This window comes from Pezoporus flaviventris, unplaced genomic scaffold (assembly GCF_033815535.1).
Source record: "Pezoporus flaviventris isolate CSIRO_AGI_PZ_B2104156 unplaced genomic scaffold, CSIRO_AGI_Pfla_v1 ptg000001l, whole genome shotgun sequence".
Classification (NCBI taxonomy): Eukaryota; Metazoa; Chordata; class Aves; order Psittaciformes; family Psittacidae; genus Pezoporus; species Pezoporus flaviventris.
The window spans coordinates 11938392-11965164 of NW_026892549.1; the positions used below are offsets into that span (position 1 = coordinate 11938392).

The 26773-nt window shown below is 37.7% G+C and overlaps 1 protein-coding gene across 1 annotated transcript in view; it reads right to left on the bottom strand.

Moving 5' to 3' along the window:
* Positions 1-26773, bottom strand: part of LRP1B (LDL receptor related protein 1B) — a 794792-nt gene that overhangs the window by 277778 nt on the left and 490241 nt on the right. The window contains exons 11-16 of the mRNA XM_061444942.1: positions 17401-17581; positions 14324-14543; positions 10912-11101; positions 6175-6297; positions 4382-4522; positions 1013-1138 (exon numbers count right to left, since the gene is read on the bottom strand). Coding sequence (XP_061300926.1) covers positions 1013-1138; positions 4382-4522; positions 6175-6297; positions 10912-11101; positions 14324-14543; positions 17401-17581 — 981 coding nt within the window. The remainder of the gene's footprint in view (positions 1-1012; positions 1139-4381; positions 4523-6174; positions 6298-10911; positions 11102-14323; positions 14544-17400; positions 17582-26773) is intronic.

Genomic DNA, 26773 nt, shown 5'->3' on the forward strand with positions numbered 1-26773 from the left:
CTTCACAGAAGTAGCACAAAATACAATAGAAGAATGTAAGTTTCAAATATTTCAAAGAAGTATTTTTTAAAACATGAATAGTGTTTGCCACTGCAGAAACAAATGGAAAAAAAAAGAACACAGAATTCAACCCATAGCCAACTGACATTAGGATAAAAGGTATGGTCTTAAATCCAACTCTTACCTTACAAGAAAACAGTTGAATATCAAAGGATATCAAGATGTATGGCAATCTACAATAATACCATACAGGTGATATGGACACTCTAGGTCTGCAGTTTTGCTAGTGTGCTTTTACCTAAATTGCACAACTAACAACTAGACTGGTTTTTATATGCATGAAAATTTAAATCAAGGAGAATGAGTTCACAGAATATTTTAATACGCAATGTATGCTGTCTATCCCTTCATTTCAGTTTAAAATAGTCATCAGCTTATTTATGTATATTTTGTGTAGGAGATATTTAATGATTGTTTAGTGTACTCTACCAAAAAGCACTAAACATCACTTCCATACAAGAAATGGACTGACTTCCATGATTTACTGCAGTGGAATCAGTAAACCATCTTGGCATTTCCGTAAAAATCCACTGTAACTTAGAAATGAAAACAATTTCAAGGTACCAAGGGAAACTTAACAACTAATTATGCTTTTTTCAGCATAAAATTTAATTTACTAGTGACACAGCACCAATCATATCATATCATATTAACGAAAAAAAAAAACTAACTGCCAAAAAAGGACTGAGCAGGGAAAATTTTGTACCTAAGCAGTGCTTTGACAGTCAACCCATATGGATAGACTAAGTGCTGAATTACTTTGGAAAGCACAGTCAAGAATAAAGATTAAGAAAATGCAATTTAATTTCCAGCCTCAGTGGCATAAAAATCTGAATTGATTTAAAATGTCAATAATCAGACTACTAGTAGCAGACTGATTCAGCTCAGAGCAGTTTTGAACTGTTTATAGAACTGGAGTTTGAGAACTTGTTGACACAAGTAAAATTTTTACCTGCACAGGTTTTATTGGTTTCATCTTCATTATTACCACAATCATTGGCTCCATCACAAAGCCACCTCTTGGGAATGCAGCGATTATTCTGGCACTTAAAATGATCATCAGGACAACTATGATTGACTGGGAAGGAAAAAAAAAAAAAGGTTTCCTCCTAAGAAACTGATTAGAGAAAAAAATGCTGAAAATAATACATTAAATGGTATTCCCTGGTGATGCAGTTAGTATGGTTACCCTAGATATACAGTCGCCATGATACAAAGATTGTTGTAAACTAGTCAATTAAAATTATTGTAGTATTTCAACCAAAATTAAACAATACATAGTAAAGATTCTCCTATGATACTAGCATCAATATGGAGATTCTCTTCTGCTAGCTACTAAGTGCTAAAAGGTAGTGGCATTTTACAGTGTTGCTATTTATTTAAAGAAAAATGTCCTCAATCCCATTTTATCAATGTAATGAGGTTTGCAAACTGAAATGCATATAAAAAACCCCAACATATTGAAGGCACAGGTGCAAGTTCTGTGCATATCCAAAATATACTACAGTGAGCAGGGATTTAGACAGGTTATAAAATGCTTCTAAAATGATGCAAATTACTGTCAATGGCCACACAGATATCTGTTATTTACTTACCACAGAATTGTAGGTGTCAGAAAGGGAAATATGCAACACAGTTTAAAACTGGTGAAAAATCTGGTATTCAGGAGTGAACAAGTATCTCACAAATATGTTTTTGCTAGTCCAGCATCATGGAAAGGATGAAGACCGAATGCATGGAAATTATGTAAGTACTACTGGCCAGCTCTTGCAGCTGTAGTAAGTATATATGTTCTGCTTCTTTTATGCCAATAACAAGATCTATTATTAGTGGATCTTGCTAATCTTGATCTATACAAGAGCAGTAAACTATATACTTTCAAATGCTGGCTTGAAAATAATCTTGAACTATTTTCCACCTACTGGTCCATCCAGTCTCTTTTTTTAAATTTAAGATGTATCTGAAAACTAACAGTATTTAAAATGAAAGGATGTCTTGCAGGTTTATCCTTGACATTTCAGTAGCTTTTATCTTTGACCTTTCTACCCATCCGTTGTACTGAAAACAGCACAGAGCAAATGTGGTACCAACAGCACACAAACCCTTCATGAGTATTTTGTGTGGAGGGTGCAAGAACATTGGAAGCAAAGAATTAATAATCTGAGAAGAAAGGTGTTCCAAGTCTTAAATACTTATGAAGCAACCTAGTTGGCAATGTGCCTGGAGAATAAAACTTATCCATGTAATAAAATTATAAATTTAAGACTTCTTCACATCTGACTTTAATACTAGACATAGATGTTGTTTTAAATGGTACTTTAACTTTTGCTTACATACATTTATTAACGTGTGTATTCTAGTCATAATTGCAAATATTTCCAACTAAAAAAAGGACTATTAAAGTTACTACAGCAACGGCTGAAAAGAGATTAATGTTAACATACTGGCCACCTAAACTATATATCACACAGATTTGGGACCAGATTATGATTTAATTTATATTTATACAAATTCTCTGAGAATTACAAGCTTTGATCAGTGAATTGGTCTACATTACATTAATTCAAATGAGAATCAGGTCAACCCTGCCAAAAGATTTTCCTGTCAGTGGCATTATTAGTTAAGCTCCTTATTTAAGTGTAACAACCCAATACTAAAATAAAAAAGTTAGTAAATACTACATTTCCGAATTGGGCAAATATTTTGAAAAGAATTAGAACTGAAATCAGTAAAGACTACTACAAGGAGTTATAAAAATACATAAATGCAAGGAAAAATCCCCACACTGCCCATGTAACAGCCATACAGAAAAAGACCTAGGTATTACAGAGGATCAGAAGCTCAGTATTTATCAGCAACATCAGGCCAGTGTGAAGCAGAGAAGATTCACCCATGGATGTCTAAAAAGGACTATCAACCCAACAAACACATTCTCTCCACCTAAACAGCTTCACAAAAGCCTCAGCAGATGTAAATACATCCAGTTTTGGACATCCAATCAATAGGATCACTTGGCAAAGTTCAGAAAAGAGCAATGACTGGGAAAAAAAAAACACAAACCAAACCAACCAAACAAACAAACAAAAAACAAACAAACAAACAAACAAAAGAAACAAAAAACAAACCCAAAACCCCAAAACCAAACCAAACCAACATAATCTACTGCAGAAAAAAGAAAAAACAAAAAAAAAAAAAAAGAAGAAAGAAGAAGAAAGAAAAAAAGAAAGGGGAAAAAGGGAAAAGGAAAAAAGAAAAAAGAACAAAAAAAAAAGAAAGAAAAAAGAAAAAAGATTAGAGTTGCGTTGCCTCAAAGAGGTAAGCCTGAGAAAATTATTCTAAGGGCTTTCAGATACATAGAACAATGCTGCACAGTAGAAGAGCATATCAGTTCATGTCTACAATTGATAGGGAAAAAATAATGTATTTTCATTTCAGTAAAGCAGATGTGGTTTAGAGAAATGATTTAATGTTAGAAATAGGAAGCATTGTTGCAAACTAAGCAAGGAAAGAAATTTTGACTGCTGCAATTCTGATTTTATAGCAGGCTATCCAAGTATCTTCCAGGAGTGACAGAGATACATAATTGATATATTTTCTATTGTTTTTAATTTCAACAGCCACTTGGTCCATAAGTACCTGCCTTTCTCCTATCGGGGAACTCAGAACTAGGCAACTCTCCAGGGGTGACCTAAATCCATTTCACTGAACACATACCTAACTCATCCTTTGTCAGCTTGTTTTTTGGATGTTAAGGAAGTGTCAAAAGCCATGCTAAAGTTAAGGTAAACAATATCCGCTGCTTTCCCATCATCCACCAAGCTAGTCATAGCATTGGCAAAGGCTATGAGGTTGGATAAGTGCAATTTCTCCGTCATAAACCCATGCTGACTATTCCAAACCACTTTCTTGTCCTTGATGTCTTTGGAAATGGTTGCCAAGACTAATTGAACTATCACCTTCCTACAGGGTGAGGTGAGGCTGGCTTTGCTTTGTAAGTTGGACTTGAAATATTCTAAGACCCCTTCCAACCCAAATTATCCTGCGACTCATATGAAAAAGTGCAAGAAATACAAACATCTAAAGAATTGTTAATGACAATGTCAAAACCAAAAGATGAATGCTCTTTTAGTATGCTATGAAATGAGTACACCAGTGCCATTTGAAAGTACTATTACTATATGCAGGAAAAGAAGAAAATGACAGATTTACATTAATTACTCCAGAATTATCACTTTGGTTTGACTCCCATCAGATTTACATTTTGTTTCCAACTGCCAAAATAAAGCATGAATTGTGGGTTAAAACATAAAGGCATACATACAGCAAATTTCAGAACGCTCATCACTGCCATCCAGACAGTCATCATCCCCATCACAGCGCCAGCGATCCTGGATACAACGTTTATTGTTGCACTGAAACTGTTCAGCTTTGCATAACTGTGATAGCACTTCTCCATGTTTAACTAGGAAAAACATCCAAGAAGCACATCAGTTTTATCAGCTTGATGCATACAGAATACAATACTACCTTTACATAAATAGATGTAGATTCCTGTTAGTACTTTTCAGAGCAGGGTTTTGTAGTAAACTTTGCATATTTGAGGAAATTCCCTCTGAAGACTGTAGCAGCACGCGTATCTGAGTGTATGGTTGAGGTAATACACTTTTAATAAGTAGAACTTTGAACAGATTGGCACTCAAACTGTTTGGGTTTTTTTAAATTGATACTTAGATGATAGCATAAAAATACCAGTTTAAAATATTGCAACACCTCATCAACAGTGAAAAGAAAATATTCTTACAGACACAGAACAAATTCTGGTGCATGTTAAAGGGCTAAAAAGTGATTATTGAAAAGCTGATTCTTGTTTCCAAGCAACAACTCAAACACCTGCATTATGCACTGGTACAGATTCAGCAAAGAGAGGATAAAATTCTGCTGAGGTAGAATTAAGTAGCAAGCTACAAGCTTATTGATAAATTCAGACAGATGAATTTCTCAATGTAAGGTTTAGAATGCTTAATGTGTAAATACCACACATCACTCCAGGACCCTATAAGGGACACCAAAGTCCTTGGAAAGATCTGGGCAATGACATGAGTTGGGGAAAAAGCAGGAATCCTGCTTCCTTCAGATCTGAAAGTGTCTAACCTCTCTCCCTTACATTCCATTTTACAATAAGAAGCCGACTTTCCAGCATTTTCTGCTAAAAGAAAAATAGTTTTCTTTAGCAACAGTGATGATTCTGAAGCCATGCATATGGGTCAAATTTAAGTTAATTGCAAGCTCAATAATGTTTATCCTGTTATGAAATAATCCTTATACTTCATTCATCTCTATGAGGCTTATTGCTGGAGACCTGTGCAGTTGTACACACTACACTTGAAGAAATAGATCAATGAGGAAAAAGGAGAATTTTGAGTAAGTCACAAATACCAGGTCTAAACATTTTTAAAACACCTGTATTATCCGAGTTATTAATTTTAATTAAAAAAAAAAAATCCACATTTAAGTAACAACTTTTTTTTGCATGTTGTCATGAAGATATCCAAGGAAGTTATGAAAAAAAAAAAAAAATACCCCTCCCCCCCCCAAAAAAAAAAACAAAAAACCCACAACCAAAAAACCCCACCAAACAAGACTGCAAAATTTGCATAGTCTGTGTTAGGACCTATTATGCAAAAATATATCTGCTTCACATTTTAGTAACAGTTCCAGCATGAATATTTTCAATGCCATGTTTCAACATAAGATACTTAGTCAATATTATAACGTGAAACAGGTTTGTAGAGATTTAATATAATTATATAGATTAATTTCTGGTATTTCTGATATTCTTTAAAACAGGACAGTAAATATTCAGTGCTTTATCATATCAGACATTCTGAAATATTTTCCAATGCATTTTATCCTCAAATACTGCGTAGTTAATAGTCTTCTTTGAAAAATCTTTAGTAAACTGTTTTCAATTAGAATCTTTATTCAAGGAATATTTCTTTGTCTTACAGAACTGCAATAAGCCTTTAGGAGACTACACTTTCTGGTTTTATTTTTTGATTTGACTTGATCCCTTAACAGTAGTATCAACTCAGATATTCTTTAAAAAAATCTTACTCTTGCAGGTTGTACTGTTTTCCTCCAAATGCTGATTATCAGCACAGGCACAAACTCTGCCTCCAGGAACAGCTAAACAAAGAGTGCTGCAGCCTCCGTTATTAACATGACATGCATTATCACCTGTGAAAATGAAAAAAAAAAAAAGCAACCTGAACAGCTGTGCTAGATTTTTTTATTTTCTTTTTAGAATCTGAGCACATGAAGAATTTTTTACAATTATTTTCCTCTCATTTTAGGGACACGTTATTCTCATAGTTTGGTTATTACAGCTATAATATTCAAACTATTTTAGTTACAGTGTGCAATAACCTGTAAGAAGAAAAAACAACTATACTATAAGCTCACAACATTCCATATTCCTTTTTTATTAGGAGAATAAATACTCCAAAATATTTAATATGACACAGCAACATGCACATAGTAGTTGTAAGAAATTACACAGCATATAAAGGAATGTTCTGAAGTACAATGGCATCTCCACATGTTAAAACAATGTGACTACAAATGCAGACCAAGAAAAAGAAACAGAAATTAAAAATACAATGAAATCTGTAACAGACAAAGTACAAGGCAGATATATTCCACTATTTTCTGAACACATTTGCTATTTCTCTGCCTTCTTTTTCTGTGTTATTGTTTCTTCACAAAAGCTGTATGCTGTTCACATAAAGATACTGACAGCTGTCAGATGGTTTTAATTATCTGCTAAGGACTGCTTCATCCTTACTACCTCATTCTTTAGTCAAGGGAACTTGAAACCAAAGCCCTCTGAAGCAAATGTTACTAATTCTTTTTGTGTCACCTTGCTGACCTAACTGCTTAGATAAGCACTGCTGAGGATATTTAACTTCTCAGGATCAAAGCTCTGTTAATTTCAAGTGATAACTGACTATAAACAGGTTAGCTATAAAATTTCACTTGAAATGTGAGGGCTGGATCATGATTTTAAGATAAAGCAGTTTCAAAATACTTTGCTGGATCTTGCTGTCATGTTTTCATGTTTTGAACTATGATGTAAAACACTGAACAAATATCGACTCCTTTATTACGTATATGTTCACCAAAACCCAAACAATATGAAGAAAACAGCAGAAGAGTAAGCGATATATTTGCATCTAAGTCTTGGAAAACCTAAGGTACACCACCACCTCAGAAAAAGTAGCCTTGAAACTCTCTGCATCTTTACAGGGCCACCTATTATAGAAATCAAAGAATGTCAGTAACACAAAGATTAAGGTATTAGAAGCTGCTAAAACAAACCAATCTAAATATAATCTTCAAAAGTAAATCCAAAATTACAAAGTACAAGCCAAGTTAACTAACAAATATAAATTAGTTCATGAGATCATTAAACAATACCTTTTATTCTATAGCTTTATTCTTTAAGACAAATACAGAAAGCACTTTGAAAACACACGATGATTCCAAAAGCCCAACGGAAACTTAAAATCAAAATTAAAACACTAGATCAAAGTCAACTGGTCCATCTTGAAGATTAAAAGTTCCTACTTAGCCTCATTATTGAAATGACAAACTACAGCACAATAGGCTACTTGCTAAGTAAGAGATAAAAGAGAGGATGACAACAAGGAAAATACAAGTACCAAGAGTTAACGCAACAAGATCCCAGATAAAAAGGTTTATAAAGTGAGCTTTGAGGAAGTTTTCAACCTGAAGGTGCAATGAGACCTTCAGCCCCATCAGTGTCACTGAAGAGATTCCTAGGCTAAAATGTCCCCTAAAACTCAGTGCAAAGAAACAGGTTAAATCTCTTTATTGAGCTGTGGAACTCATTTAGCTACCAAGTATTTATGAAATTAAATTTCCTCAACTGCTACTCATAACAGCTATTTTATATGGGTGTTCTTGAAACATTCCCAAAATTTTAAAACTACTTTCAAATCTATTATCATATTTTTCATATTTTTCCAAGCTTTTAAAACAGTTGCTGTCCTGCCACTGCATACATTTCAATCAGGCTATGTACTGCATCTCAGAAATCATTTTCAGAAAAAATAAAAACCTTTGGCAACCATATACATTTGTTTAATCTTCTCATTTAAAAGACACATTGAAGTATTTATTGCTGCTTAGCAATCATCATAACTCTATGCTTTCATGAGTATTCATATACACTCACACCTTCTTGTAATCTAACCTCAAGTACTGCTGAAGTTGTGTAAGCCTACTTTTAGGATCATATGAAAGGCAGCAGCCTGGAGCTCAAGCAGCTCTTCTTTGCAATCTGAGGAGTTAATATATCAAAAGAGGCTATTTTAACCACTGTAAATGGACTTAGATACGAAATACTTATATATGAACAGCAATCTGCCCCTTCATGGCAGTAAAAACACCCACAGGTCTTGACAGGTTCATATACTGGCAGTAAATCCAACTTTTAGGATTATTATGCTTCCCACCACCTCCCCATTTTTTAACGTATTCCTGACACAGAGACCCAAAGACTAAGCCTAAAAAAGTAAAATGAATTCTAATCTCTGAAAGCAAGAAAAAAGTATTCCTCCGCAAGAGGATCTTGCCTACTGAGATACAAAGGCAGTGAAAAACACCTCTGCTTAAGAAGACACCAAAAGCAGCTTAATGGTGCTACCAAGAGCACTAAGCAAAGCAAGACTGGCACACTCCAGTATCCTGTGAAGACCTCTTAATGAAAATATCAGTCTCAATTCAACCATGCCAAGTTGAATTGACAGGGTTTCTGCTTGTGTAGACAGTGACAATAACAGCAGCATCAAACAGGAACTTCAACATACCAGAGCCAAATGTTTCTAAGGCACGTGCACATAAACTCATACTATAAAATGAATTACCATGGTTTTCTCTATACCAGATAATCCAGCCTTGATATTGCTTTTTTATAAGAAGCCCACACAAATCTAAAATAAATGTTTCAGCTCCTTTAGTAACAATGCAAGGTCAACCTCACTGAGCATGACAAAAAGGGAAGGTCCTAACGGCTGCAGTTAGCTTACAAAATTCCAATATAAATTTCAAACAAAGAATGCATTACTGAGCCAAATGCTCTTTCTTAAAATTTCAAAATTTACACTCATCCAGCTGAAAGTGTCTAAGAAGTAGTATTTTAGTCTTCTATCTCTGGTGTTAGCTTAGTCGGAAAATAACAGCAACTGCATTATTTTTTAAATTACTGACATTTTACCAACTGATGAACTTTTGGGGTTTGGGTCAGATTTTGCCTAGGAAAAGAAAAAAAATAAAACCTGTATCGTTACACTGACATAGCACAGTACTGCACATACTGCAGTTTGATTTAGATACTGAACATTTAGATGTTACAATATCAGAAAGGCAAAGCTTTCAGCACTGCTTTCATATTCATAACACCAATAACATGTTGGTTGTCTGCACCTCAGCACTCAATATTTAAGTATTAATCTCAATGGCTTTCACTGAGAAAGCCTAGCTGGACATATAAAAATGTTATTCAGCAGGAAAGGGAAAATTTCATATTAACCTGTTGTAAAGAAAATCACTAAGCTTTTCAGTAGGGCCACAGACAGTTAAGTGAGACATTATAAAAAGTGTGTTTCCCAAAGAAAACGAAACTTGGAAGACCTACTTTTAGACAGAAAAGTAGTCTTCCCAAAGAATATTAGCTACATATCTAAATCTCTGAATACAGTAAATTTTAAAATAAAATAAAGAACAATATACGTGCAGATACTACATGCCAATTATGTGCCTATACACATATTCACTTCACATTTTATACTTTAGCATAATTTTGAAAACTAAACTCTTTCCTTTGTAGTTCACCAGTTGCTGGATTTTTAAAAAAAAAAAAAGGCAATTCTAGACAGAAACAAAAAAATTAAAAAATTAGTATGTATATGAAACTTCTGAACTATTGAACTGTAACAGTTTTACATGTCCAAAATCATGATCTATAGAGATTAATGAGCTCTAGGTATACATTTAGTATGGTCATTTTTAAAAGTATTTTATTTCTACTAATTCCTGAAGTTCAGTGTTACGTTTGGTAGCAGGCAATAACCAGAAATTAATTTTCATTAAAGAGAGCAAATATTCCACAGCTCATCTGAACGCTACATGGGGTAAATGGATTTCAAAGTTTTATTCAGTAAAATACAATTATAAATTTACCTGCAGAGTAGCAATTGCATTTACTACCATGCAAACCCTATGGCCTTTATCTCACTTTTCTACTGATGTAAGTAGCAACAACTTTGGATATTTCCACTGCTCTCAATTCTGATTACTCTGATTCTGTGTAACAGCACCAAGTGCTTTCAGGAGATTAAGTTGAATGGTGCTAATATAGATCAAGATGGGGGAGAAAATTACAAAAGGGGAAAGACAGGTTCTATGATCTAATTTAAGAAAAGTTAAATGCAATAACACATTTTATGCCTATGAGCCAACGTGTATGTTTCCTATTCTATTTTGTACTTTCACAGTATCTCTTTGACACACATGAAAAAATGGCAATAAATGGTAATAAGTACACAGATCAAAATTCACACAGGAATAGTACCATAATTTGCTTTGTAGTAAGTATGAGATGATCAATTTCAACATTAGTGGACTGAAACATTGTAAAGTATCTTATGCCAGAAGTCATATTCTTTTTTTATATTGTTGTTTATCTAGCCATCTCAAAATCCTAAAAAGACTGTAAGGGAAGATATCCTTTTATAACAGACCTTCGGAGAAATGGTATGTTATACATACCTTGCTGTTTACGTGGCTCATAAATCTGGAGTCCAAACAAAGGTGGTCTCTCACTTCTTAACAGTGTCACATTCCTTGTAAACAAATCCAACTGGAAAATTGACCCATTCATATAATCTGTCCAGTAAATATAATTTCCATGATGTGACAATCCAAAAGGATGATTCAAATCTTTTCCACTATAGACTACCTGCAATTAATTAGTGGAAAGTGAGTACTGGCAAGGTTAAAATAATTTTTTTCAGCAAACACTGGAAAGAACATAGGAAACAGTATAACTGAGATAAGTAGTGTGCCCAAAAGTGAATGCTTAAGCCAGTAAAACCAAATAAAGAGTGTAAAGCCATTCTATGCATTCAGCATTCATTATCTAACTTCAAAACTTTGTATAAACTCATTTTAAGTGTCCCCTGTCAGGTATTGTAGGTGAACATGTAATCATCATATGCAGTAAAGAGGTGATCCTGCCCCTTTACTCTGCTCTTGTGAGACCTCATATGGAGTATTGTGTGCAGTTTCAGTGTCCTCAACATAAAAAGGACATGGACTGTTGGAACAAGTCCAGAGAAGGGCCACGAGGATGATCAGGGGACTGGAGCACCTCCCGTATGAAGATAGGCAGAGAAAGTTGGGGCTGTTCAGCCTGGAGAAGAGAAGGCTGTGCGGAGACCTCATAGCAGCCTTCCAGTATCTGAAGGGGGCCTATAGGGATGCTGGGAAGGGACACTTAATTAGGGACTGTAGTGACAGGACAAGGGGTAACAGGTTAAAACTTAAACAGGGGAAGTTTAGATTGGATATAAGGAGGAAATTCTTTCCTGTTAGGGTGGTCAGGCACTGGAATGAGTTGCCCAGGGAGGCTGTGAATACTCCATTGCTGGCAGCGTTCAAGGCCAGGATGGACAAAGCCTTGGGTGAGATAGTTTAGTGTGAGGTGTCCCTGCCCATGGCAGGGTGGTTGGAACTAGATGATCTTAAGGTCCTTTCCAACCCTAACTATTCTATGATTCTAAATATGCACCTCCTTCCCTAGCAAGGAAGCACAGTTCTTACAGCTCTGAGTATTTGTCAGTATCTGACAAATCTGGCAAATATCTGCTTCTTTTAAAGCAGAGAATAGCGTGTATGAGTTGCTAATTTTGTTTCAGTGTAAATTGCAGATTGCTTATTTGTTTCTGTGAACTTCCTCCCCAGTTTGGGTTGTGAGAACTTAAGAAAAGCACACCACGGTTTCTTCCCAAAATAAGGCAAACTTTCTTGAATGTACCTTCTACTTCTCGTTTCTTAATTCATACATAAAGCTAAGTTACACCCCAAATCTTGTCTTTGTTTCATTAGCTATAAAATGTTCTAAAAAACATGTCACTTGTGACAGCTCCAGTCTCAGACTCCTTCACAAGAACTGCAACTACCTCTACACAAGAGCTGTCTGATAAACATTTTAAAAATGTTAAATCCCTGTAGAATGAAAACATTAAAAAAAAAGTCTAAAGTCATCAGCAAGTAAATTACAAGAATTAGAATTATTTATTTCACAAAGACACAGAAGACTGCAGAACTCTAAAACATCTACTGTTGGGATCCCTGCATCCCAGCAGCTGCAGTTTGGAATGACTGAATTCCACTCGTCTTCTGCTGCCTGGGGCCCTTGCTTATGCTAACACCCAACACTGCATTTCTACCTTGTCTCTAGAAAAAAAGAAGCAGTTCATCAGATGCCCAACCTTGTGCCTATTTAGAGACATGAACCCAAAAAAACAAGGAGATAAAGCCACCTAAAATACAACTACTTTGAGGTGACAAACATCATCCCCTTTTGCGCTTCAAATTTTTTCTTTGGGTTTGGAATTCTTTTGGTCAAAACTCCTCATTCTCAATAAGCTGCTTTTGATCAAAATTTGTCTATCATTCAATTATTCGCCCGACTACTGGTGGAAGTCCTGTAGGACTTTCCCACTCCCCAAAACCTTCCCTGCACTGACAAAGAATTAAAGATCCTACTGACCCAGTTATATTTTGGCCAAAATATCCTATAATTAGCAACAAATGATTCAGGATCAAAAGTATCTTCTACTTATTTTTGGTTAGACACCTTTTATTAAAGTAGTTCTGCATTTTATTAAAATCACAGGATTATGGAAAAATACTTTAAAAAAACCCACCAGAACTATTCTGTGTCACAGTCACACTTCAAAATAAAACCTGTTAAGATAGGTGCTTATTATTTACTACTTCTAGTAAGAGACAAAACAAGCAAACCCAGCATCTTGCACTAGTAATCCACATGTAATCTGTATCAGCTGCATTTAACCTTCCTTGACCTGTTCTGTCCAGGAACTCTCCACGAAGCCTAGCATTGTTAGTGGACAAGGATCTCTAATTAAAAACTGTCTTTCTGCTAATGTGCTTAGCCCCATCCCCGCTTCGTTACAGGAGCATAATGGATGTGGAGCAAAAGTAGAAACACCAAATGTAAATCCTAACCCAGCCATTATGACAAATGAAACACTACAGCATTAGTATAGGCTTAACAACAGATCACTCAATATAAAGGATTTAAAAAGTAACATTAAAGCACTATAAGCGTGTACATGAACGAGTTCCAGGAACTCTGTCTACAGTTACTACCTTGAGTACTAGAAATCTGCATATTGTCCTATTAAGGCCATCACGCCGAGAGAATCATGAGTTGAGGATAAATGAAAAGTCACTAGACATACATTTTGTGACAAAATCCCCTCACAGGAGAACTTATTGCCTGCCATTCTCAATTAACAGTGACTTCTCAGTTGTCAGGGTACTAATTTTCTGGAGCAGATGGTAAACCCTCCCAAATTATCAGACTCCAGTCTCAGCATTAACTGTTTTCCAGATGTCTATTCTGTGCTTGTTACTTCTACAAAACAAGACAGAACTTCTACAGAGACTTATATCTAGCTAGCACAGCCATCAGTAACAACTAAAACAATATCTCTCCATCTCTGACTGAACTGTTGAGTGCTTCTGCTCCTTATATTACCAGAAATGATCAACTGGGACATTGAGATTCATTGAAAACAGCTTATCCAGTAAAGTTAAATAAAAGACTTTTGGTTCTGTCCGAGAGTGAAGGTTTATTTCTACTGAAAAGCTCTTTGTAGCTTTGTGGCTCAAACAAAATGTAGCTCATTGTCATATGAGAAAAATAGATTAAAAATAAATAAACTTTTGTGTCACTTTCTAAAGATGAAAATTGTAAGCTGCATGATAGTCTTCTACAGGAGTCTGCCAACATTGCTTGTTTCAGAGACTACACTGGACATGCCACAGGGTTATGCAGACTTTAAAAAGCTTGAAAAGTATTTTTAACATAACATAATAAAATCCAGAGAAATAGAATGCCTGTGGCAAAACAGCAGTATTTTTCTTTTACCTTTCTGTCAGTTCCATTCAAAAATATCCTTTCAATGTGATCATAATAGGCATCACACCAGTATAACACATTGGCATGATAGTCCAGAGTTAAACCATTTGGCCATAGCATCTTTGATGTTACAAAAATCTGCCGACTGTAGCCATCCATCCATGCCTTCTCAATTCTTCCCACACTGTCATCCATTTCATCTTCTTCCCAGTCTGTCCAATACATCCAACTATGAAATTATAAAAATGAGCATTCAGACACCACTTAGTCACATGAATTAGCAGACTTTCAGCAGCAGTTTGCAACAGCAGATCCACAAGACAAAGCCATTTTAACTTTCGCATGTTTCTTTCCACAACTGTATTTACTTTCCCTGTGTACTGGATGCTCCTGAAATGACACACTGTTTTGCCCTTACTGTAATGAATTACATGAATACCAAATGGGCTAACTGACAAGAAAAGTGAAAGAATTGTTTAAGACTTTATTTAATCACACAATAATGATGATCTTTTTTTTTTAACCAGCAATTTTATTGACTTTATCAAGGTTCAAACTTTTACTGTGGGTTTTTTTTTTTTTCAATCCAAGTCCAGTTTGCCTTTATGATGCAAATCTGATTCTTATTATGGTTAATACTATCACAAAAGCTGCAACACATGAATTAATTGTACTCTGACTTAATAGCTAAGGATAACCTTGACATTCTGTGAACTTCAGATCCCACCTGAAAGCAGCCAAATTAGTCAAAAATCATATTATGAGTACTCTGTCCCTCACAACAAATGTTTAGAAAGATTGGCTATAAAGATTATTTGAAAAATAGCCAGAAGGCAATTTTAGCATGGCTTTATGGTTTATAGTGCAGCAATGCAGATAACAAACACCTCTGAAAAATGCTATTCGGAAAGGTTAAGCAAACACTGTAGTAAGTCATCTAAAAGTATTAGCTCAGATGAGTTCCCAAGAGTTTTTCTCTACTGGACACTACAGAACACATGCTACAGGCTTTTCTGCAGTTGCCTTTTTTACCTTCTTGAATTAATCTTGTTATCATATTTTATTACAGAATTTGCTTGTGACAACTTTCAGTTCAACTATTTAAAACACACCTTGAATTTAAGCAAAAGCAGAGGGTAGAAAATATGCTAAGGAACACCACATTTTTGTTACTTTTTCCCCCCACAAAGCAAAACCAGATTGATGATAAGAAACACAGAGTCCTGTATTTAAGCTATTAAGCAATTAAAAAGCATTTCTGCTTATATGATACACAGCGATACCAATATGCTGAAACCATTTACTAGCAAGTAAATGCTTACTTTTAGGATTTCAATTATTAAGCATTAAGTAGAGGAAAAAAAAAAATCTCGCACCAATCTTAAATAGACACTACTTCTTGAAGTTGTCATGATTTAATTGGTATTTATGTGCCCTGGCCTTTGATTTTACCAGGTTTATGTTTCTGAAATAACTTGTATGACCCTAACCTACTCCACCTGTCTGTACTTTAAAGAATAAAGTCCTGGAATTTAAATTCTTAATTTACAAAGGAATGAAACATTGAAGTGAAAAACAGTTTTGTTATCAGATCTGTGTAAATCATGCCAAATCTACTGGTTAAAAAAAAAAATAAATCAAATACACTTACATGTATAAGCATAATTTGATCCATTTTGGTTTTATGTAAGAAAATGGAAAAGATACAGAAAAAATGCATCATTATTACACAGGTTTACACATATGTGTATGTATCATCTTTGTTTCTTTTCTCTCTTCTCCAAGTCACCCACCAGAAAGCAGTTTGGGGTTATTATTTTTGTAACTGTATGTTAAGAACATCAACCAATTTTTGATCTGGGAGGCTCATACACTTCAGTGCATGTTTGACTAAAACACTAGGTTTAATCATGGAATTATAAAACCTGCGTATGGCCTACAGCTCAGGCAGACAAACAGGTCCGTATGGTATTTATTTTACTGAAAGATAAAAATGTTTCACAAATATTTACATGACTGCTCAACAGCAATAACTGAGCTTTTCTCCATTAACTTTTTGTCTGCACTTATTATAGTTATCATGTCATAAGCTAAAACATGCTTACAGTAACAGGCATTTACATTAATGTGCTTTAATTGTATCTCAAAACACAGCTAATGCTTCCAACACTGGTTAAATCAAGACTAATATTTTCTAAACATAATTAAAATGCCATAATAAATGTTATCCCTCATGAAAAGCTCCCATGAGAAGTATAATCATGAAGGGCACACTTTTATTAGAAAATTGTTTTATATAATAGCCCTTTTCAGACAATACATCTTCATATGCTATTTCCTGTGGCATGCATTTACTGAGCTGGAAAATTTAACAAAGTAATTGTAGGTATGGTTATGGTTTGCGGTCTGATTTTACATCCTTACTATGTGACCTCAATTAATTGTAGCCTCTCCACAGTTACTTCCATTCCTCAAAGAACAAGCTCAGAAGTGAGAAACTGGTAGTGTAAATACATTCTAGCACTAGGAAAACAGCAATCAATCCAGCCTCCCTAGAATTACCCACTAGATCATTCTCCAGTGACAATTCCCTGAATAAATGTAACAGTGAATTTTTACGTAAACCACAACTACACCACAGTAATATAATGTTCTTTTTATTATGCAGCCTATCACAATTAATTACACTATTAAGTAATGAAAAATAACCTGTCTCATTTACTTTTGTAAACGAATCTGTACAAGCATATGGTTATAATTATCTTCAGAAATTGAAACTTACAAAGAGAAAAATAAAGGAGAGCATTATAAAGTTCACTTAGTATTAAAAATACACACAGTCTAATACATTCAATTTGAGAAAAAGGTGAACCATATCCAGATTAACTGGACATAGGCTCAGCAGCACCTGGGCATTCTTCCGAAGGCTTCAGGCAAGAATGCTGGAAAGGTTTTACAGATATTATAGACCACTGTAGAATTACAGACTACTATATAACTCTATGAACCCCATCCTAAGCAAAATTCAGTCCCATATTTATACTAAAAGACAAGCATTAAACCACATAAATTAGTCTACTTCATACCCATTGACAGGATCAACCACAATTCCTCTGGGGTGCGACATGTCTCCCTCCAACAAAGTTTTTCTGCTCTGAGAAGCTTTTTCCAGCCTGGCTACAGCAATCGTTTTCCTGTGGCCATCATTTGTCCAATAAAGATTATTTCCAATCCAGTCCACTGCTATGCCTTCTACATTATCAAGGTCTGTGGAGAGAAAAAGGTAGTAAGAAATTAATACTGTATGTTTATGTTCTAGCATCATCCATTAGTACAAACAATGAAGAATATATGGTCGATATAGCTAAATTATACTATTTCCTTGAATCTGAGTAACATCTACTGTGCCAGTCAGAATTAGTTCTGCTGAAAGCACCCTATAAAAGACAAAGGCTAGTCATAAAACTTGGCTATTAAACATAAGCTTTCATATGTTAAACCATAGCTGGCCCTGGGCAAATCACTATTTAACAAAATCCTACTTAATTTAAAACCAAAATAGAAATACTACTCAAGTCAACAAAAGCTTCTAGAATCAGTTCTAGTACCCCAAATCATCTTGCTTTTACCCAAATCACAAGATCCACTCTTATTAATAAATAAACAAAATGGACCTCTGTTCCATTGTCCTTTGGCCTTGCAAAACATGTAAGCAAAAACATCACAACAGTCCAAGTTACCCTCCATGTCTAAGCAAATATACGAGCAAACTACTCACTATAAGGGTGGTGAAGCACTGGCACAGGTTACCCATAGAACCTGTGGCTGCCCCATCCCTGGCAGCGCTCAAGGACAGGTTGGATGGGGCTCTGAGCAACCTGGTCTAGTGGAAGATGTTCCTGCTCATAGCAGGTGGCTGGAACTAGATGGTCTTTAAGTGCCCTTACAATCCAAACCATCCTATGATTCTATGAAACTACTGACACTGTAGCGCAATCACAGAATCATAGACCAGTTACTGTTGCAAAGGACCTAAAGATCATCTAGTTTCAACCCCCCTGCAATGGTACCACTGGAGGTACCAATAGGCTCAGGAGTTTGGCAGGAGCAGAGCTCTATCCAGAACTGAGTCAACAATGTTTGCTGCACAGAGCATGGAGGTTTTGCCATTTGAGAAGCAGCAATTCTCCAAGCAGCAAGTTCTGCCTCAAGCTTCCTCAACACCCTGTAACAATAACTGAGCTCTGCCTCCTCCCACACAATCCCAGTTCCTTAACTGACAATGTAAGATCTTTAAACAGTTCCTCTTTAAACATGTCTCTTCCATCAAACCCTTTCTTTTTTTTCTCCTTTCAGTAAGAGCTTAAATTCCAAGCATGTGGGTTGAAATACCGAGAATTTCCAGTCATTTTCTCTTGGCTTTTGTTGTGGTGTGATCATTGAGGCAACACAACTTCAGGTATCACCCCTTGTCATGCAGTTGATCTTATGCCAGCCCTCTGGCACAGGTGCATTCACTCCTCATCTACAGGAGAATCCTACCTTTTGCCAGCTGACACAAAATGGTAGGATTACCAGAGGTGCTGTAACACCAAGGGGTGCAATGGAGCTTAAACTGTAGCATGAGTGGCCACAACCTTCTTTACTCCTACTCTCTCACCTCTAAACAGGCTCTAGAAGCACAAACACCAGGCACTTCCTCCACCCTTTTCCTCAGCCCCTCCATGGTATATTTCGATGGGCTGGACGCCGCCGCGGCTCCATGCGCCCCTCCACCAGCCGGAACCAAACCCCTCCTGAGCTCAGCTGGGTTGTGCTCACAACCACCAGCACAACCCAAGCCCCCACCGGCAGCAGCTCGGCTCGCACCCTGTTACTGGCCCCGTTCCAACTTCAAAGGGAGGGCTTGGAGCACTAACAGCCCTATTCGCAGGCCAGCCCAGCTCGGCGGCTCCAGCCCCTCCCTAACAGCCCGATTCGACACACACAGCTTGGCAACACCCCACTTCGCTTCCCATGACCCATTGTCCTTTTGGCGCCCATTAAAAAGCCCTGTCAGAAACACAGACCCCTTCCCCACTCGCTTCCTCCGAGGAGGCTGGGAGCCAGTGCACGGCACTCGAGAGAGACCTGAAGGACGGGCTACCAGCTGCTGCCTCCCGGCGCCCATTAAAAGCCCTGTCAGAAGCACTGGCCCCTTCACCATTCGCTTCCTCAGAAGCGGATAGCAGCTAGTACACAGCACCCAAGAGAGTGCTGCCTCTCGCCGCCTTCCGGAGATTGAGAGAGCCCCACCGGTTCGCTTTAGTATCCTTCTTGAGAGCAAACTGAGCATGGAACCACTCGTTTCACTGTTACCTTGTCTGGTACCTTGTCACTGGGATTAAAAACCGATAACGGGTAACAGCTGTGACTGCAGTGCTTCCACCGAGCCTGAGAGTTCACAGCACCGAATGGGTGCAAAAATGAAGGTTGGTATGGCTGGAAAGGTGAAAAGGAAAAAAAAAACAAACCAAACAAACAAAAAAACCCAACCAAAACTGCATTAGGGAAAAAAAAAAATAAAAAAACCTTTACTAGGATGCTTCTTGACAATATGGATGTTATTACTTATTTGTCATACTCAGATATACAATCCTACAGTACAATTTCCATGATAGGAATCATCAAGATGTGAAAAAAAGGAATGTAAATTGCTTTTTCTGTTCACATTTATGCCAGCAATACCACCTAGACACAAGCTTTCATCAGTTTCATTCTTCTTCACCAGTGTTAATGTCACTTGCTGATCAACACTGGAGTTTAATTTTTTTTTTAAAGACTTTCTCAGAACAAGTACGATGCAGAGAGATTTTCACTGTAATATACAAAAAGAAAAAAAAAGTCTTATAATTTTTTAGGAAATGCTGATGTGGCAAAAGTCACTGCTCCTACTTAAATCCTCCTTGCACCAGATAGGCTTGTGAAAATGTGCTAAACTGAACACAACTTTGTAGCATTTGAACTGTGCTTCCAGACCTCTGTAACTTAATTGCCAGCTTCCCAGACAGCAACTCCATGTGAACTCCTGAAGTGCTGGTTTGGGACATACCGTTATCAGTCATTTTAACTGCAGCAGATTTGTTCAGTGGTGCCGTGTTGCCATCGTTTAAACCTTTTTTTCCCTCAAAAAGGGAAAACCTTTTTTCTCCACCAAAATGCCTCCCCATAATACAATCAGTAAGTACTAATGGAAAGGTCTTACTTACGTTCCTAACTTCAACAAACTTACAAATTTTCTTTTGCAACATCAGACATATTTTCCTTGGGACAAACTCTTCACCAGTAATATTTTATAGACCCCAAACACCTTTAGTGACTATCCCTCTAATAAACTATCTCATTCCCTACAAGAAGTCAATAAAATTCTTAGTGGTGGAGGGGAATGCAAAGCTCTGAGTCACAGTTCACATAACTTATTTAGTGCAGTACAGAAAAGTTTCTGCTTACTGTAACCCATAGATAACATAAGGTATGTCATCAACAATACACTAAGAAAAAAAAGAGGGAGTTTTACCAAAAAAAAAGAAATATTGGGCTCTTTATACACTTTGATGCAATAATAACATCTATAAAAGGCACTGTTACAATCTCAGTAGCATTGGAACATGATAAATTACTTCAGTGTATTTCTTGAACAATGTTTTTTAGTGATTGTAATACCATCATACTCCCTATCAAGTTGGAAGAGCTATACTGTTTTCAAGTACCTTGTCATTGCAAAAATGTTTCATGTTTTGTTAACTTTATAATTATTTCCTTTTAAAAAAGCAAAATGCATTTCAGTGTTTAAGTGTATGATGATATAAATTTGCACTGTATACTAAAATTTAAAAATAACAAGGATACTTCAGCCAGTGTGCTTTCAATGTTTAAAAATAGAATATTAAAAGAATGTGGTAGCTACTGAAATTCATACATGACACCCATGCAATTTTTTTTTAAACTGCTTTTTCCCTCAGTATCCTCTGTCTGTGCACAAGGGCAATGAAAAATCAGCAAAGATGAATAATGCAAATGAGATAAATGTTTTAAACATATCAGGAAGGAAATTTTTGACAATAACACAGAAAGTAATCAAGAAATGAGTTTACTTGTCTTGGAGAAATCAACAAGGTCTAGAGCAGTTCAGGATTCTTTCTAAGTGTAATGCTGTCTACAATTCCAAGTGTGTAATCATCCTATTGCATGCATATTGCTTATGTTAAATTAAACACTCATGGAGACATATGTATATATGTATGGATATGAAACTGTGATGAATTTTACACTTGCTAGGTTTTCTTTAGGTTGTTTTTTGTTGTTTTTTTTTAACACTTTAACTGCAAAGTATAATCTACCACTTGCAGTGAACAGTAACAGGAATTAAAGGTACATAACATATCCAGCTGCCATTTTTAAATGTGTAGTTCTTTGAACATCGGAGGAATTGAAGTCTGACTACTTATGTATTCATGTGCTCCTTTGGTTTTCAACTACTTAGCTGAAGAACAGTGATGTGTTTTTTTTTCCTTCCGTTGTAATTCCATTTCACAATTTCTGTGTTTCCACTGCTATGCCCAGCTACAGAAATCAATAAAATAAGAGTGAACTTGCAAATCATCAGTCCTTGATATCTCCTCTCCCTATTTTTACAAAATTACAAGATTTTAATTATAGTTGTACCTCTGCCCTATATATCAAATTAACTTGAAATCATTCTGCAGGTCTCAAAGATACTACAGACAAAGGTACCCACTGAAGTACCAACTAAACTCTGTTCACGTAAGAAACTAGACCTAAATTTAATAAATCAGTCATGGGTGTGAAGATGACACTACATACTGTGAGACACAATATGAGAAAGTTATGGGGGAAAAAAGTGGCATCTGCTGATGGGTTTTCCAAAATGTGGTTAACATTTTCATTCGTATTTCTGATATAGCTAAGCATCACTATATTTTGGGGAACTATTTTTCCTTGTGATCTAAGAAGCTTGAAGGAAACAATGGTGTCAAAATTCACTTTCCAGGTGGAGGATATGAAACAACAATATGAGATATACCTAACCCAGCAACCACCCAATCTGACAAGATTCAGCCATTCAAGTAGAAAACAACTGCAGATCAGCCAGAGTGGGTGAGATCGGTGCCAGCAGTACATCCAGGTTTCCCAGGCTGATGGACTGTCAGTTTTCTTTGATGTCTCTCAATCTGAGTGCCTTTGCTACATTCTTTTAAAATGGCAGTGCCAGGTTCAGCTGGAACTTGCTGAAAGTAGGTCTTGGAGTGATCAAGTATGTTAGAAGAGAGAAGTTCGAAGTATAGTAGAAGAGGGCATCTCACAAAAGACCCAGGAACCAAAGGATCGCGGAGAAAGTCTGCTGAACTGGCAACCAAGACAAGCTTCTGGAGGAAAGAAAAGTCCTTTAGGGCTCAGAGGGGTCTCAGCAGATTCTGTTCAACTGAAGAAAACACTGACATGACTGAAATCAAGCTTTAGGACAAGGAGTGATTTTTTCAAAACCCATTTTATTTTTACTTTGCCTGACCTAGACATTTTGGGTTAAACTAACTTTTATAGTAATAAGTTCAGCTTGTTAATGAAAAAGTTTTCTTGGTTTTCTTTTTCTTCTTTGGGACACAAACCAGTCCAAGTATGTATCAACAGCAAAGCTAAGTATTAAATTAGAATGCTAGATACATCCTAAAATTTACAAGCATATTATCATAGAATCATAGAATAGTTAGGGTTGAAAAGGACCTTAAGATCATCTAGTTCCAACCACCCTGCCATGGGAAGGGACAGCTCACACTAAACCATGTCACCCAAGGCTCTCTCCAACCTGGCCTTGAACACTGCCAGGGATGGAGCATTCACAACCTCCCTGGGCAACCCATTCCACTGCCTCACCAACCTTACAGTAAAGAATTTCTTCCTTATATCCAATCTAAACTTCCCCTGTTTAAGTTTTAACCCGTTACCCCTTGTCCTATCACTACAATCCCTAATAAAGATACCCTCCCCAGCATCCCTATAGCCCCTCTTCAGATACTGGAAGGCTGCTATAAGGTCTCCACGCAGCCTTCTCTTCTCCAGGCTGAACAGCCCCAACTTTCTGCAAATTTCCCTCAGTATTGCTCCAAGTCTATCCAGTTTCATGAAATAGCTACTCTCTGTCACCTACTAATGCCTTCTGTGGGAATTTTGGAGGATCTATATTTCTAAACCAAATACAATCTAAATCAAAAAACTTCATAGTAATTAGATAGAGAATATATCATAAAGTTTAAAAATAAAGGAAAATTCTATAGCACAATCGTATAGAGACAGCTTACATCCTTTTTGTAAAGTTATGGTTTAAAGTTCACTTTAACTATCTAAAAACTTTAAATACATTCTTTACTTTTTAGGTGGGTTTCATATCAAGTAAAAGAAACAAAGTAATGGCCATTCTGATTAAACAGAATTGATTTGACTACAGCCAGACTTTCTGCAGTTAAGCCCTTTCAACATGAAAAGTATGAGGTGAATAAAATATCATTTTTATCATTTTTCACTTGATGATTGAAAAAGTAAGATTTGCAATTAGAATCGTAGATCATAGAATAGTTAGAGTTGGAAAGGACCTTAAGATCATATAGTTCCAACCAACCTGCCATGGGAAGGGAAACCTCACACTAAACCGTGTCACCCAAGGCTTCGTCCAACCTGGCCTTAAACACTGCCAGCGATGGAGCATTCACAACTTCCCTGGGCAACCCATTCCACTGCCTCACCAACCTTACAGTAAAGAATTTCCTCCTTATATCCAATCTAAACTTCCCCTGCTTAAGTCTTAACCCATTACCCCTTGTCCTATCACCACAGTCCCTAATGAAGTGTCCCTCCCCAGCATCCCTATAGGCCCCCTTCAGATACTGGAAGGCTGCTATGAGGTCTCCACGCAGCCTTCTCTTCTCCAGGATGAACAGCCCCAACTTTCTCTGCCTATCTTCATACGGGAGGTGCTCCAGTCCCCTGATCATCCTCGTGGCCCTTCTCTGGACTTGTTCCAACACTTCCATGTCCTTTTTATGTGGAGGACACCAGAACTCCACACAATACTCCAGGTGAGGTCTCATGAGAGCAAAGTAGAGGGGCAGGATCACCTCCTTCGCCCCGCTGGTCACACTCCTTTTGATGCAGCCCAGAATATGGTTGGCTTTCTGGGCTGCAAGCGCACACTGAAGCCAGCTCATGTTCATTTTCTCATTGACCAGCACCCCCAAGTCCTTCTCCATAGGGCTGCTCTGAATCTCTTCTTTGCCCAACCTGTAGCTGTGCCTGGCATTGCTGTGACCCAGATGTAGGACCTTGCACTTGGCATAGTTAAACTTCACGAGGTTGGCACCAGCCCACCTCACAAGTGTGTCAAGGTCCCTCTGGATGGCATTCCTTCCCTCCAGCGTATCAACCGAACCACACAGCTTGGTGTCATCGGCAAAATTGCGGAGGGCGCGCTCAATCCCATTGTCCCACGTCGTGACAAAGATGTTGAACAAGATGAGTCCCAACACCGATCCCTGGGGGACACCACTCATTAGTGGTCTCCAGCTGGACATTGAGCCATTGACCACAACTCTTTGCATATGGCCATCCAGCCAATTTTTTAGCCACTGAGTGGTCCATCCATCAAATTGATGTCTCTCCAATTTAAAGACAAGGATGTGGTGTGGGACAGTGTCGGACGCTTTACACAAGTCCAGGTAGAAGACCTACGTTCTCCCTAGTGTGTTTTTTATTTGCTATGTACCTATAGAATCCCTTCCTGTTATCCTTAATTTCCCTAGCCAAGTTTAATTCTAACTGGGCCTTAACTTTCCTAACCTGGTCCCTAGCTTCCTGGACAACATCCCTGTACTCTTCCCAGGCCGCCTGTCCTTGCTTCCACTTATTATGAGCCTCTTTTTTCATTTGAATTTTCCTCAGCAGCTCCTTATCCATCCAAGGAGGTCTTCTGGCCCTCCTGCTGCTCTTCCTTCTAGTTGGGATGCAACACTCCTGAGCTTGTAGTAGGTGATCCTTGAATATCAACCAGCAGTCTTGGGCCCCCCTGCCCTCTAGGGCTATATCCCATGGAACCTTACTAAGCAGGTTCCTGAAGAGGCCAAAGTCTGCTCTTTTGAAGACCAGGGCAGTGAGCTTGCTGCACCCTCTTCTCACTGTCCTGAGGATCTCAATTTTGACCATCTCGTGATCGCTGCATCCAAGGCTGTCCTGGAGCGTCACATTTCCAACGAGCCCTTCCCTGTTGGTGAGCACAAGGTCAAGCATGGCAGCTCTCCTTGTCGGCTCCTCTATTACTTGCAGAAGGAAGTTGTCTTCCACACAATCGAGGAACCTCCTGGATTGCTTGTGCCGGGCTGCACCGTCCTTCCAACAGATGTCAGGGTTTTTGAAGTCACCCATGAGAACAAGGGCCTGGGAGCATGAGGCTTTACCTACCTCTCTGTGGAGTGCTTCATCCGTAGGTTCTCCTTGATCAGGCGGTCTGTAACAGATCCCCACAGTAATGTCTCCCATAGCTATATTCCCTTTAACCCTGACCCACAAACTCTCTGTGGACTGCTCACCTGTCCCCAGACAGAGTTCCATACTCTCCAGCCTATCCCTAACATAAAGGGCAACTGCCCCTCCCCACCTGCCAGGCCTGTCTTTTCTAAAGCGCCTGTAACCTTCCATTCCAACACTCCAGTCATAGGAGCCATCCCACCATGTTTCTGCGATGCCTGTTATATCATACCCCCGTAGATGTGCACACATCTCTAATTCCTCTTGTTTGTTCCCCATGCTATGGGCATTTGTATAGAGGCATCTGAGCCGAGCTCCAAATGAAGCCGGCTCATTGGCTGGAGCGGCTGGGATATCTCTACATTGCTCCGAGCATTTATAATAGGTGCTGGCAACTGACTGGGTGTGTTGGGATGGAATTATGCCCCCCTCCCCCATCACAACTAGTTTAAAGCCTCCTTGACCAGTCTCCTCCTTGGCAAGACTTTTACCAAAACTGCTCTTTCCCTGCTTTTATCAGTTCCACCAGCCCCCACTAGACCTGGCCTACAAAGTTGGGTCCCATGTTCAAGACACCCAGACCCCTGACTATGACACCACCCTTTTAACCATTTATTAACCTGGCCAATCCTCCTAGCTTTTTTTAGGTCCTCCCCTGTATCCTGGAGAATTGACAAAAAGACTATCTGAGCTCCAGAGCCCCTAACCACCTCCCCCAGGGCTCTGTAGTCCTTCTTTATGTTCCCCAGGCTGCTACTATCTATATCCCTAGCACCCGCATGTATCACCACAAGTGGGTGATAGTCCGTGGGACTTACTAGAGCAGGCAGCCTCTCTGCAACATCCCTGATCCGTGCCCCTGCTAGGCAACATACCTCCCTTGAGACC